This window comes from Cryptomeria japonica, chromosome 4 (assembly GCF_030272615.1).
Source record: "Cryptomeria japonica chromosome 4, Sugi_1.0, whole genome shotgun sequence".
Classification (NCBI taxonomy): Eukaryota; Viridiplantae; Streptophyta; class Pinopsida; order Cupressales; family Cupressaceae; genus Cryptomeria; species Cryptomeria japonica.
In genome coordinates, this window is record NC_081408.1 from 300,030,371 (window position 1) to 300,044,497 (window position 14,127).

Sequence of the window (14,127 nt, forward strand, 5' to 3'; positions counted from 1 at the left end):
CTGCAATATCCTGCATCACCGAACCACACATGCATATATATAATATAAAAAACACGACATACACACCAATGAAGGAGAGTCACGACATTCCCCGTCTCACCGGAGTGAGTGAAGGAAAATCGTCTGCTTGCATTGAATACACTCGCATACACAACATATAATTTCACATTGCATAGATAAAGTAAAGTGTCAGTACATAGCAATAATCCATAAAATGCCATAAATCACAAGTACTAAAATATTGCAAATAAATTATGCATCTCATATCTAGATAAAGCATGAAATAATGTCATATAAGTTTGAATAACACATCATTGTAATGTATTCACTGAAAGTAAACAGTAATAAAATACGAGTCTAATGAGTTCACACGAGGAAGGGTACTACAAAAGACATGTTTGATTACACGGATTGATGAAAGTTGGCTATGGCATAAAAGACTGTCATGTGAATTTTGATTGCATTGTAAAGATCAGTTCAACTAAGGCAGTTAGGGATATACCTAAGATTATGAAGCCGTATAATCCGGTATGTAAAGAATGTCAAATGGGTAAACGGGTCAAAACCTCTTTTAGGAGTATACAAGGTAAATCAAATGATGTTTTTGATCTTATTCATACTTATTTGTGTGGCCCTGCTAGAGTTAAAAAATTTCAAGGTGATAGATATTTCATACTAATGATTGATAATTATTCTAGAATGATGTGGGTTACTTTTCTGAAAGAAAAATCTGAAGCATTTGAAAAGTTTAAAATCTTTAAGGCTAAAGTGGAAACTGAGACAGTATTGAAGATTAAATGTTTGAGGTCAGATCATGGTGGAGAATTCACATCTGACGAGTTTAATAACTTTTGTGAGAAGCATGGTATAAGAAGACAATTTTTTGCTCTCCGAACACTTCAACAGAATGAAGTTGTGGAAATGAAGAACACAACTATCTTGGATGTTGCTAGAACAATGATGATGGAAGCTACTCTACCTCATATCTATTGGAGAGAAGCAGTGAGCACAATGGTTTATACATTCAACATAGTACATATCAAAGGAGAAACCGGTAAGACACCTTATGAATTATAGTTTGGCAATACACCTACAGTTATGTATTTCAGAATCTTTGGTAGTAAATGTTATATCAAGAGAGATGATATCATTGGCAAATTTGATCCTAGATGTCACGAAGGCATATTTCTTGGTTATTCTAATGCAAGTAAGACATATAGATGTTATAACAAGAGATTACAGAGAATTGTGGAGAGTGCTAATGTCAAGATAGATGAGCTTAACAAAAGGTCAATCAGAATTTATGAGAAGGAACCAACATTGGAAATGATTATATCTGAACTGGTACCATATTTACCGGAACAATGTTGAACTAGTTACTCCGACAGTATCAGAAAATTCTACAGTGATTGAAGAACAGGAAAGAGGAACAGAGTCAGAGGACTCATACATATGTGAGATTGAATTATTCAGAAGATCAGATAATTGGATACAAAAACAATGGAGTTATGACAAGAAGAAGACTGACAACTAATGAGGTATGTTTAATTTCACAAGTTGAACCGATATTAGTAATTGAGGCATGTAAAGATGAATATTGGTTGAAAGCTATGGAAGAAGAATTAGATCAGATTGAAAAAAATAACACATGGACTTTAGTTCCCCGACCTAAAAATAAAAATGTTATTGGAACTAAATGGGTTTTTAGGAATAAATTGAATGAAGATGGTCAAGTTATAAGGAATAAAGCTAGATTGGTTTGTAAAGGATATTCTCAGAAGGAAGGAATTGATTATGGAGAGACTTTTGCACCTGTAGCTAGGCTTGAATCTGTAAGATTATTTTCTTATTTATGATGCTCATAAGAACTACAAGGTTTATCATATGGATGTTAAATGTGCATTTTTGAATGAGGATCTTGATGAGGAAGTTTATATTGAGCAACCTGATGGTTTTTCACTATCAGATGATACAAAAATAGTTTGCAAGTTAAAGAAAGTTTTATATGGATTGAAACAAGCACCTAGAGCTTGGTATGTAAGGTTGGATAAATATCTTTTGAGGCTTGGTTTTACTAAGGGTATTGCTGACAGTAATTTATATTATAAGATCACTGATGATGATATACTGATTATTGAAGTATTTGTTGATGACATTATTTTTGGAGGTGAAGATAAGTTATGCATGGAATTTTCTAAAAATATGGAGAAAGAATTTGAGATGTCTATGATTGATGATATAAAATTTTTCTTAAGTTTACAGATTACTTAGACTGACAAAGGTATTTTTATCTGTCAAACTAAATATGCTAGGGAATTATTGAAGACATTTGGTATGGGAGATTCTAAACCGGTAAGTACTCTTATGGTTACAAGTGAGAAATTGACAAGAAAAGATGTTTCTGCACGGATAAATCATACAACATAAAAATCTATGATTGGAGGTCTGCTTTATTTGACTCAGACTAGGCCTGACATTATGAATGTTGTTTGTATTGTTTCAAGATTTCAGAGTGATTCTAAAGAGAATCGTGAGATTGCGGTGAAAAGGATTTTTAGATACTTGCAAAGTACATCAGAATATGGTTTGTGGTACCCTAAGGATGATACCTTATTTTATTGCATATACAGATGTTGATTGGGCTGGAGATGTTGATGACCGGAAAAATACTTCCGATGGAGCTTTCTTTCTTGGAAAGAAGTTGGTTTCATGGATCAACAAGAAACAGTCATGAATTTCTTTATCTACTATTGAAGTTGAGTATGTTGTTGCTGCTACTAATTGTACACAAGTTTTATGGATGAAGCAAATGTTGAAGGATATACAGGTGGATTGTGATGCACACGTAGTTATTCACTGTGATAACTCTGTTGCTATTGATATATCAAAGAATTCGGTATTTCATTCTAAAACAAAGCACATATCTATCAAGTACAACATTTTGAAGGAAAAGATGGAAGCAAATGAAGTCAAATTGGTTTATGTGAGTACTAAAGAGAAGATTGCAAATATTTTCACTAAACTTTTGCCTAAAGAATCATTTAGTACCTGAGAGACAGATTAGGGGTTTCTGCCCCTCCAGTAGAGACTTGATTGATGCGGTTTGGCATTAGTCCGATATGTATTATCAGAGATATTTTACATTCCGACACTGATGGGGATGCTACTACTCAAGAGGAGTAGTCAGCTTTGTGATTCAGTGGTTTATGTTTTTGCTTTGATATTTTTGTCAGATTTTTGACATTGATGTCAAAGGGGGACTACTCAAGGGGAGTAGTCAGGTTTGTGATTCAGTGGTTTATGTTTTTGCTTTGATATTTTTGTCAGATTTTTGGCATTGATGTCAAAGGGGGAGAGATATTGATGTGAAAAAGGAAATGTAGAAAAAAGAAATATAAAAGGGAGAGATATATGTATGATTCAGAGCTTTACAAAGATATTATTCGCAGGGGGAGTTTGGTTTTTATTTCAGAGTTGTATGCGGGAAATTGTTGGTTGTCTTCCATTGGGGGAGACTTGTTTGATATTTCTTGGTACTTAGATGTTGCCATCAATGCCAAAGGGGAAGATTGTTGGCCAATTGGACGAATTGATTATGTGTTGCATTGATATTTTGTGATTGATGCCAATACTAGCTGTTTGGATGCTTTACCGACACCCTTTTGGTCCCAGTAGGTTGAACAGTCTTTGGTTGGTTTGGATCTGACATGGTCCGGTAGGCTTGGGTATGATTTGGTTATGGAATTGGCTTATTCATGATACTCATAATCATATTCAGTCAGTTGGTTTTGTTCTGGTGATCAAATGCTATCCTGTTTGCTTAGAAGCTTGGTTTATGGTTTCGGCGAGGGTTTCACCGGCAGAGCTTTTGATGAAGATCTTTGATGAATTGCATAAGTGGTGTTGGTGCAACTTCTGGTGGAGTTTCAGGATGGTATTGGTGATCATGTTTGAGACTTGGCGGATGAAGATCATTGTTGTAGCGTGTGGATCTATATAAGGTCCCGGTTGATCTAGGTTATGAACCAACTTAAATGTAATGTGTGGATTGGGCCTCTCGATGTGTTTCCTGGATATCTTATGTGTTGGATATTATTTGTTTGGTCTAAGGCCGACATGGTTTGTAATTATGTAATTGGTTTATTATCTGGTGGCCGACCTAATTGTTTATAGTCGAAGGTTTGTATATATAGATGTAAGATCTCATTGTAGATCATATCATAGGAATGGAAAAGGAATGAAATGTGCAAGTAATGTAATATCATTCAGACAAAGGATTTAGTTGGTCGATCATTGGAGATCGAATTGGGTTTATGTAAGAGGATTTAGTCCTCTGGTATTGAGCTTAACCGAAACTGTACTCAGGCATAGGAGATGCTATCTTTTGTAGTTCAACACTTCTTCGGATTGTAGTTTGGATTTCTATGTAGTCAGTGAGACTCCTTTTGTGATGAACAATGCGCTCTAGGCTGTTGGCCTTCCTGCAAGTGCAGCCCCTCAATTGTAATTCACATACTTACTGCAGAAGTATTATCTGACTGTGGGTAGGCTTCCCACCGCGGTTTTTCACTTTACCGGGCTTTCCACGTATAAATCTTGGTGTCATGTTTAGTATATTTATTCTGTGATTATTGTTTATGCTTAATTGGTTTAACTGTTATTCCGGTATTACTATTTTGGGTTCCGATATTAAAGTTTTAAGCCTCTAATTTCATCCTTGTCACCAATCCTTTATTGATGAGGTTATGGGTTGCACTACTATCTACTAGGAGGGTCACTTTTTGTCCATGCATGGTACTACAAATTCAAAAAGGGTGGTATTTGGAATCCCCAAAGAGTGTGGCCAAAGTTCCCTCTTCTTCATCATCTTGTCTTCATTTTTTTTGAGATTTGAATTCTTCTTCATTTGTTAGTGCTACTATGTGGTTTGACTTCCCTTTCTTTGTGCACCTATGTCTCGACTCCCATTTTTCCTTGCACTTAAAACATAATCCTTTTCTTTGGACTTTTACCCTTTCTTCCCATGTTGTATTTGGTTGAGAAGGTAATATCTTTTGTTCTCGATTTCTTTTGTAGGTGATGAAATTTGTTATCTTGAAGGTGTGTTCTTGGGTTGATTCCTTTCCTTTGTTAGTATGGCTTCAAACCTTGGAGCCTTTTGAATTGCATCTTGAAGAAATGTGGGGTTAAAGCACTTAATAAACCACAAATTGACTATGATAGTCCTTCAATAAATAGGTATCTTAGCCTTTTCTCTGTAACTGCGAATACCATGACAGATCTTTTGAAATTCGATACATAGTTTTCTACAGATCCTTGTTTTAATTGTGTTAGTTCTTTAAAGTGCCTTTTAGGGTGTTTTTGGTCAAATCAATTCATAAGCCTTTGAATAAATTCATCATAGGTTGTTATGTTTTGGTGCCCTTGGGTCGTCAAATCATTGTGCTAATAGGCGTGTGCAACCCATTCCAGATGTAAGATGGCAAATTTGAATGCATCTTCTTTGATGATGGGATGAAGAGATAGATATGTCTCTAATTTTTGGATCCATGAATAGGCAATGACTTTCCCTAATCCATCAAAGTTAGGGAGAGTCGTTTTACCCACTTTATGATGTAAATCTCTATTAAGTTGACCCCTTTCTCTTCCAGGGTTACTTTTCGTTCCAACCTCATAGTATTCTCTAAATAAAATACTCCTAATTTTAGGGTCAAGTCTAGTAAGCTTCAACATACCCATCTAAGTTATTGTTTGGTGTATTAATTTCTTCTTTCTCTCTTGGGGGTTCTTCTCTAGGTAAGAGGGTTGGTTTGGTCACCCTAGGTATTGATCCTAGTGGAGCTCTATTTTTGCTTTTTGAATGGTGAGAAGTGGCAAGCTTGGTTAGGTCTAAGAGTGCTAATTGTGTTGTTCATATTTTGAAGGGTTTGTAGGAGTTATTGGGTTGTCTTCTCATTTTGCTCCATGAAAGTTCTAGTTGCTCTTTTCTTGTGCTCCATGAAAGCCCTCAACTCATCTCCCAATTGTTTAGCCATTATATTACTTTGAGTAGATTTATTAGTCTTCTTTCCCTTTCTAATGCCCTTTGGCTTAGTTGCATAAACTATCTTTCATCCCGCAGGCTGGCAGGAACAATGCTCTTATACCAATTGTAATGTCTCTTTCAAGATTTACTTATATTTTGCCTTAAAATCACAATCCCAATTAAAATAAAAATGTAATATTGTTAAGAGTATAAGTTTACCAATTGAAATGTCTTTAAGAAGATAAATCATGGTTAGGTCCTAAAATCATGTTAGCTAACATTTGAAAGGTAATCCATAAGACTGACTATTTTCATAAGGGTTAGAAATCCAATGACATATAATTGCATATATAATCAATATCATTAATAATTACCCCAAACATATTCTCGTAGTAACTGTATTAGCAATTTGATAGAAACTTCACAAATTGCAATCTCAAGGATAGTTATCCTTGTATTGTGAGAGCATGGGTGGAAAGTGGTCCACTCCATCCCTCAATCCACCTTGGAGGCACTCCATGCTCCTTGATCAAGCCTGGGAGCACTAATCAACCTCCCAACCCATGACACTTAACCCCCAATGAGTGGCATGCTTGTTAAGAGTATGAGACTACTCCCTCCACCAAGCTTGAGAGCACACATATCCTTGTCAGCCTATGAGCGCTCCATCTCGAGGTTTTGGCATGCTTAACAAAAGATAGGTTAGCTCTTAACCTCTCGTAAACTTGAAAGGTTGATCGGCCTTCCTATTTTGCAACCATTCCTACCCCATTCAAACTAGATTAACTATATGAATGTGTCATCAATAAATTAGATGTCTACTCTTATTTGTTATTCCCTGATCTCAAATCCAATTCTCTTAATCCAAGTCAAATTTATTTATTTTTTGATCTCTTGTTTCTCATTTGATCGATGCCCTTCAAGTGAGGCTTCAATTTATATCTTTCATTTGGGGAGAGGTTATATCTCTTACTTTGAAGAGATACCCCTCTTCTTGTGTACTTGCTACCATTTCACCCACACCTCGTGCCTTTTCATTACCACTTGATGACCCTCTTGTTAAGGATGATAATAGGCAATTAAGGGAGTGTTGATCAAAGGTGAGGATTAGTATGTCAAAGGTAGTCCACTTGGTAATATTTGACCACTACTTATGAGAGACAATTAATATCCTTGACTCAAGATAAATCGCTGACCTGACTTTCCTAACAACTATAATGGTATAAGTTTGTAGCCCATGTATATGCACTTTTATATTATTATTCATATGCTATAGAGGTGTCACATTTACACAACTACAACTCTATCTAGAATATTTTCTTTGCTCTAGGAAAAGGCGACACCCATGATTTGTTCCTTTTGGTGTGATTTAGTCATGGTGGTGTGAAATGTCCTCTTCATAATTTTAATTTTTTTTAATTTGTTGTGTTGGTGTGCAACTATACGATTAACACTCATATTCTTTGAAAGGGTTGGCTTGGAAAAGTAATTTCCAATTGGAAGGACTAGACAATGGATAAAATTATGTCAAAGATACAATTTTGTGCCTACAATCTAGTCTATGGTGATAAGGTTTGACTATCCATGTTCTATAATGATGAACTAAACATAGTAGCTTGACAAGGTTTAGGATTAGGGTTAGCTTATGTATAAACAAGCAAATTGAGCATAAGAGAAACATGTTTATGATAGGGCTAAACTAGTGTAATCAAAGAGGTAATGAACAAGATATGCACTTTTCTCCTTTACACTTCCAAGTGGGTTACATGGGAAGCATATTATATATAAAAAGTAGCATATACAACATAAATGCCTTTGTCCAAAGTGGCATCAACTCAAGATACTTACTAAAACTCATGGATTCACAAGGTCCTCAATAATTGCCGAGTTTGTTACAATAATCGAGAAATGTAATAACTTTATAGGTTAATTGATAACTAGCATACTTACTATACATGGCATTCTTTTGTTTTGCTCAAGTTGCTCACATGTCTTTGAGTTCAAATGGAGGTTCACAGTCATTGCTTAGACCTTTGATACCTTATGACATAAATATTTCCATGCAAAAAATAATAATAGAGAAGATGAAAAAAATCTTTACAATATAATCAAAATTAACAATAATATCAATATTATAATTAAAAAAAATTAAAATAGATATTTACTATTGATAATTCCAAATATTCTAAAATGAATTATTACATATAATATCACAAGAATTTCTATTATTTGTTCAGAATAAGATGTAGTTAATGGTCCTAATAGAACTCAAGAACTACATGAACAATTTATCATATTTCTCTCCATCAAAAGCATCCAAATCAGCAATTGGCTTGTCGGACCTAGATTTAGATGATTTTATGTTTTCTTGTTTTTTAATTTTTTTAATTTTTCATTATGTCGATTGTCCCCAAATCAGCAGCGTTATAATTATGTTTTCATTGAGACAATCCAGTGTCCAATGATAGAATTTGAGAGATACCCAAACCAGTACTAGTGCAGATAAAGGACCTCCGTGTAATACACAGTTACATAGTTTTGCCTTTATTTTGATGTCACAATTCAATTGGGCATAAGGCAATAGGTCAACCCATTGTTAAGACTTGTGAATAAAATATATATTGTTAATACTAGTGAGGGATATATATTCTCCGGCCATGACTACATACCAATATCATTTACTTATTAATAACGATGAATATGTATATCCTTCGGTTCTCGACACTAAACCAAACGAGGTCTATTATTTGTGTCCCAGTGCCTATAGGCTGTAAAATGTATCTAAGTGTTTGGCCTCCAATATATATAGAATTTCAGAATTAAGAAGTCTTCAGTATTTCATTTTGCTTTATTTTACCATTGTTTCAGTTGAAAATAAGGGAAATTCGGTTGAGTAAATCCCTTAGAGTTGGACCACAGTTTTCCCTATGTTTTTACCACTAAACATAGAATTGAATGCTTCCAAGAAGCTATCTATACCTTGCTTAATATCAACTCTGTATTTTAACTTGCCCTGTTTTGTGTAGCTTATCATCTCCTCTCTGAATTGATCCATGTGATCCAAATGATGTCCAACAATAAATCCTTGCATCTTTGCACATCTTACCACTAAGTTTAAGAGGTTTCTTACTCCATATGTTTGCTTCCAATCCTACATCCACGAGAAGGAAAAGCCCAGTAATCAGCACTATTTCTATTTAAGAGAATGAAAAAAAAAAATCTATATTGTCATACTTTTTGACAGGAAGATTACCTCATTATATTGAGAAATCATTCCACAGACAGGGATGCGAGCATTCATATTGATGTGGTTGAGAACAGCTTCCAGCATCCTCCCTCCAACATTTTCAAAGTAGATGTCTATCCCTGTTGGGAAGTACCTGCTCCTCGTATACACCATTATTAGTGATTACTAAATTGGAGCAAGGATGTAAATCATGTAATAAAACTATCCATGCAGAAGTGGAGATGTGAATGTTCAAACCTTACTTGCTCAAAGCTGCATCCCAGTCTGTTTCAGACTTATAATTGAAGGCATCATCAAATCCAAACTCTTCTTTTAGCACCTTGACCTGCAAATTAAAATTCCACCCTCCAGAGGGAGTGGTGGGAGGATCATTGTTTATGTTTTGATTTTTTTTCTCCCACTAGTCTCTAAAAAGCGTGTTTCTTATAATGGCCACAAAAATATTCTCACCATAGTGTTCTCCAGTACTTATATCAGAGTTTATTATCAAGCAAGTATTGGAAATTGCAGTGCATAGTACCAATGCTTTCAATCACATAGTTCTAATCAGACTTTTAAAAACGGATTTGAGCAACCATGTCTTATTTGAAGAAAAAAGTACTTCTAAATTCCTTATAATGTTGTGGCCATGCCTGCATCTGTATAAACATTACCCTTTAGCTCGTTTCGAAATATTCCTAGCACAAAGAGTCAATAATTTTCTGCACTCCCTGAGTGAAACAGACAGTAAAGGATCTATGCTTTGGCAGGGGAGACACGGGTTCAAATCTAGAGAGGGGTGGAATATGGGATAAGTATGCCCCATATCATGTAGCACGTATGATGCTTTTCTACCTACCTGGAGTAAGTGTAGGGTGGTCTCACATTTTGTTAGCTTCCCTCCAATCTAAGCAAAGTTGGTTCGACAGGGAACCAGGTATTATATAACTTGAAAGGACCTTTTTTTGCTTTTTCTGTATTACTAAAGCAGGCAATATCTGCTCTCCTACCATTCAGCCTGAAATCAGACCATTACACTAGATGTTCCATTTACAATGCAACTTTTTCTGTCTTATCTTTCTATGCCTTTTTAAAGTCAGAAAACTTTATTTTCTGACAGTTCTAAGCTACATCTCTGACAAAATAAATGGAAATTTCGGTAGAGGAACCAGAAAATAGTAGGTACAAAACCTATGTCCCTTTCCTGATCAGCCTCTAAATTTTGGACCAGAAAATAGAGTTACAAAATCCATCTATGAATCAAACCCTAAAGAACAGAAAGTGCACACTCTATCAGAAGTCTTCTTTGAAAAGATTAGATAGACCAAGTTCCATTTTTCAAAACAAAAAGGGCTTAGTTATGGATCTAAGACATTAAATTTTTAGACGCAAGAAAATAGCATAATTCCAAATTTTGATTTGCAATCGATTTTAGTGACCAACTGTTTTGTGGCTTGCCGTTTTGGATTTTGAAATTTTGGTAATCTACTTTCACAGCCTGCATAAGAACACCCAAAAGCTTACAGGGATAAACAGAGATTCAGTTTTATTTATATGATACAATCAATATAAAGCAAACGAAGTAAGATATTAAAAATGATTGTTTGCCCATATTAAACAATACGGTCAGATTTGATTTAAATTAAAATGCCTATTTGGCATCAGATAAGCTTTGAGGGTTCGGATACTGTAATCAAGATCGGAATTAAACCAGACCTTTGTAATTTCGCCTACACCAAGGAGTGTCTAGTACATGCACAATAAAGTGAAATAAAACTAAAACGAGATAGGAACATAGATGAGGTTAACAACTAATAGAAAACATAAATATGGCACAATGACTGCAATCCAGAAAAAGCCCAAAGCTATGTCAAGTACCCTCCTGGCATTTTAACTTTAGAACAAATCAGCGGTAAGATTCATATTAAGTATCGCCTACCTTTTCATCACTACTTGTGGCACCAACAACACGACAGCCATTAATTTTAGCAAGCTGCCCTACAACAAGCCCCACTGCACCTGCTGCTGTAGAAACAAATACTTGCTCTCCGGGCTTAGGTTCTCCAATCTTCATCAGCCCAATGTATGCCGTCAACCCAGAAGAACCTATTCTCACCAAAACAAAAAACCAAAATCCCCAGAAACCCATACAATTTCATCCCAAGCGCAGAGTCATTAATATAATTTACCTAGAAGCCCCAAGTAATGGGGCAATGGAGCTACATCCGCATTAAGTTTTGTGAGGCCTGATCCACTGAGCACTGCATACTCAGCAACATCACAATATCCGTACACAATGTCACCTTCTTTAAATTGTCCATCAGCGGAGGCCACAACTTTTGAAACTGATCTAGACACAATTGGCTGCAATCAAGGTTACAGTCATGACTTAGAAATTATTATATGAATATTTGAAATTTTCCCATCTAAATATGAATCATTTGTCTCAAGCCAAGTGTTTTGTTAGCCCTATTTGCCTTATGGGTTCGAGTCTTATCATCCAAAATCTTAGAACCAAACAATCTTCTTTAGAATGACACAAGACAATTTCCTAGGGCCTGAGGACGTCAAATGCCATTTAACCTTATTATATTAATAATCAGAGTAGGGCCTCAGTAGGCAGTGTGGTAGAAGATTGTATTGATTAATAAAAAGAAATTCAGACCTGACCCAATTTGAAGCTCTGCAGAAACAAACCGGTGCCAAGGTTTTTCATACGTGCTCTGAGATACGGATCTACAGATATCCACATGTTCTTCACTGTAACCTCCCCGTGTTTGCATCCTTTAATGTCCAGTTGGGTTTCTATGACATTAAGATGATCTTGTGTGACAGGCCCTTCATTTGAATAGGAAGCTAATATAACCTGCTTGTTCCTCACGATAGTCTCCCCCATTTTCAACAGCTCTGGGGTTTTCCAGGATTATGTCACATTTGCCCGAATTTCAATAGTTTTCAAGAAATTTAACTAGTTTGCCCCAAAAAATAGGGCTCCCGTATATCTCAGAAACAAGAAAAACACAACAACAAACCAAAAACAATGCCGCAAGGAACCAAATTAAGAAGCATGTCGTCTTGTTTGATTCTTTTGGTGTATTTCTATTAATTGGTAATAAATGAACTAAAATATTGAGTAGTTTTTTTAATGTAAATATATTTAAAACATAAAAATTAATTAAATTTATTCTTCTATTACATAAGAATGGGTACGAAGATTATATTTGGACTCATAATAAATGAATCAATGGTGAAATAGATTTAAAATGAAAATTATATTTGTTAGATTATGAATTTAATAGTATAATTATTATGATATATTTATTATCTATTTTCTTCGTAATCTATTTTTGTTATTTAATTTGATTATAAAATAGGTAAATAGTGAAAATAATTAATTTTTATCATATTTTTATTCTATAAAATATTTACAATTCTATTGGATAATATTTAATTAATAAAAAAATGTATTTGTTGGTTCATGGATTTAGTGCACAATTACAATGTGAATTCATTCTCCATTTTCTCACTTATCTTTTAGTACATGTGTTTAAATCTCTTTTGAAAACACATTATATGAGATCTAATGTTGCATTTGATTTGGAAATACATTGATTATGATCTATCCATTTTGACGATTGAAAGGTGGCATTGTACTTGTGCGATCCCAATAACTATCATAATTAATGAATTATGATTTGATATAAAAAATCTATTAGATGATTTACGTTGATGTTTGTATATATCATTGGGAATGTATGAGGAGACATCCATAGATTGTTGTTGGAAAATGAAGCTAATGTAAGAAAAGAAACAATTGTTTGAGAATGAGGTCTAGGTGTGGAAATTAATGAGAGGCAAAGCCAACAAATAAAGACGTGGTGTGCAAGGTGAGACATACGTGTGGTGGTTGGTAACTCAAAAGAGAAGAGTGTAATGGATTGCATAGTGAGATGAATTGGACAAGTATAAGTAATGGTATTAAAGAAGTGGCGTAATGGGTAGGGAGGAGTTGAAGAGTACATGGAGAAGGAAGGGGAAGAGACCTTGTGTTGGTGAAAAATTTGTTTTTGGCAAAATGTAGAGAGATGGTAGCGTGGTGGACTACAGAAGGAGGCTTCCATAGAGAAGGGAAGCAACCAAGTGATTGAGGGAATTGACCAAAGAAGAGAATGTGAGGTACAAATAGAAGATTTGGATTGCGATAGTGAAGGATTGTTGGTTGTGTGAAAGGAGGAGCAATCTCTGTGCGTAAGGTGGGAAAGACATGGGACTAAGTGTGTAAGGTTAGAGGAAGGACAAAATAGAGATTAGAAGCCAGAGTGTAAGGGAAGGCGAGAAAAGAGTGTGGAAGATAAAAGAATCATGTGTGAGATCAAAGAGGAGGAGATTGGTAGAGCTAAGTTGTATGGGGAAAGTTAAAAGAACTGAAGGAGCTTGCAGTATGAATAGAGGAGAGGTCATATGAAGGCCACTATGTGTGAGATCAAAGAGGAGACTGGTAGAGCTAAGTTGTATGGGGAAAGTTAAAAGAATTGAAGGAGCTTGCATTATGAATAGAGGAGAGGTCATATGAAGGCCACTATGTGTGAGATCAAAGAGGAGACTAGTAGAGCTAAGTTGTATGGGGAAAGTTAAAAGAATTGAAGGAGCTTGTAGTATGAATAGAGGAGAGGTCATATGAAGGCCACTAATTGTAATTTGTTTTCATATGGATTGGTTTTGATGAATCATGTGAATTGATAAATTTTGGGTGCAATCTTTGAGTATTGCTTATTTAAAAGTAAGAATTGTGTTGAGTTTTGTATCGTTCAAAGGTAGGAAAAAGAGTTTTTATTGCATTAATGGTGTGCAGGTAGATTTGTTGGAAGGAGGTAGT

The 14,127-nt window shown here is 35.1% G+C and overlaps 1 protein-coding gene across 1 annotated transcript; it reads right to left on the reverse strand.

Annotated features, from left to right (window-relative positions):
• Positions 1 to 8,683: 8,683 nt before the first annotated feature.
• Positions 8,684 to 12,313, reverse strand: LOC131063660 (2-alkenal reductase (NADP(+)-dependent)). The gene is made up of 6 exons (XM_057997580.2): positions 11,917 to 12,313; positions 11,441 to 11,615; positions 11,191 to 11,357; positions 9,515 to 9,597; positions 9,279 to 9,405; positions 8,684 to 9,176 (listed from the first exon to the last, which is right to left on the reverse strand). Exons 1-6 carry the CDS (start codon positions 12,145 to 12,147, stop codon positions 8,928 to 8,930), a joined length of 1,032 nt encoding a protein of 343 aa, XP_057853563.2. The 5' UTR covers positions 12,148 to 12,313; the 3' UTR covers positions 8,684 to 8,927.
• Between the last annotated feature and the right edge of the window lie 1,814 nt (positions 12,314 to 14,127).

What these genes read in the sequence shown, in the direction of transcription:
- LOC131063660 (XM_057997580.2), bottom strand. Translation starts at nt 12,147, where the DNA reads ATGGGGGAGACTATCGTGAGGAACAAGCAGGTTATATTAGCTTCCTAT. An exon ending in CCATTACTTGGGGCTTCTAG is followed by an intron (nt 11,358 to 11,440) that starts GTAAATTATATT and finishes TGGTGAGAATAG; the next exon opens with GTTCTTCTGGGTTGACGGCA. An exon ending in TGGGATGCAGCTTTGAGCAA is followed by an intron (nt 9,406 to 9,514) that starts GTAAGGTTTGAA and finishes TACGAGGAGCAG; the next exon opens with GTACTTCCCAACAGGGATAG.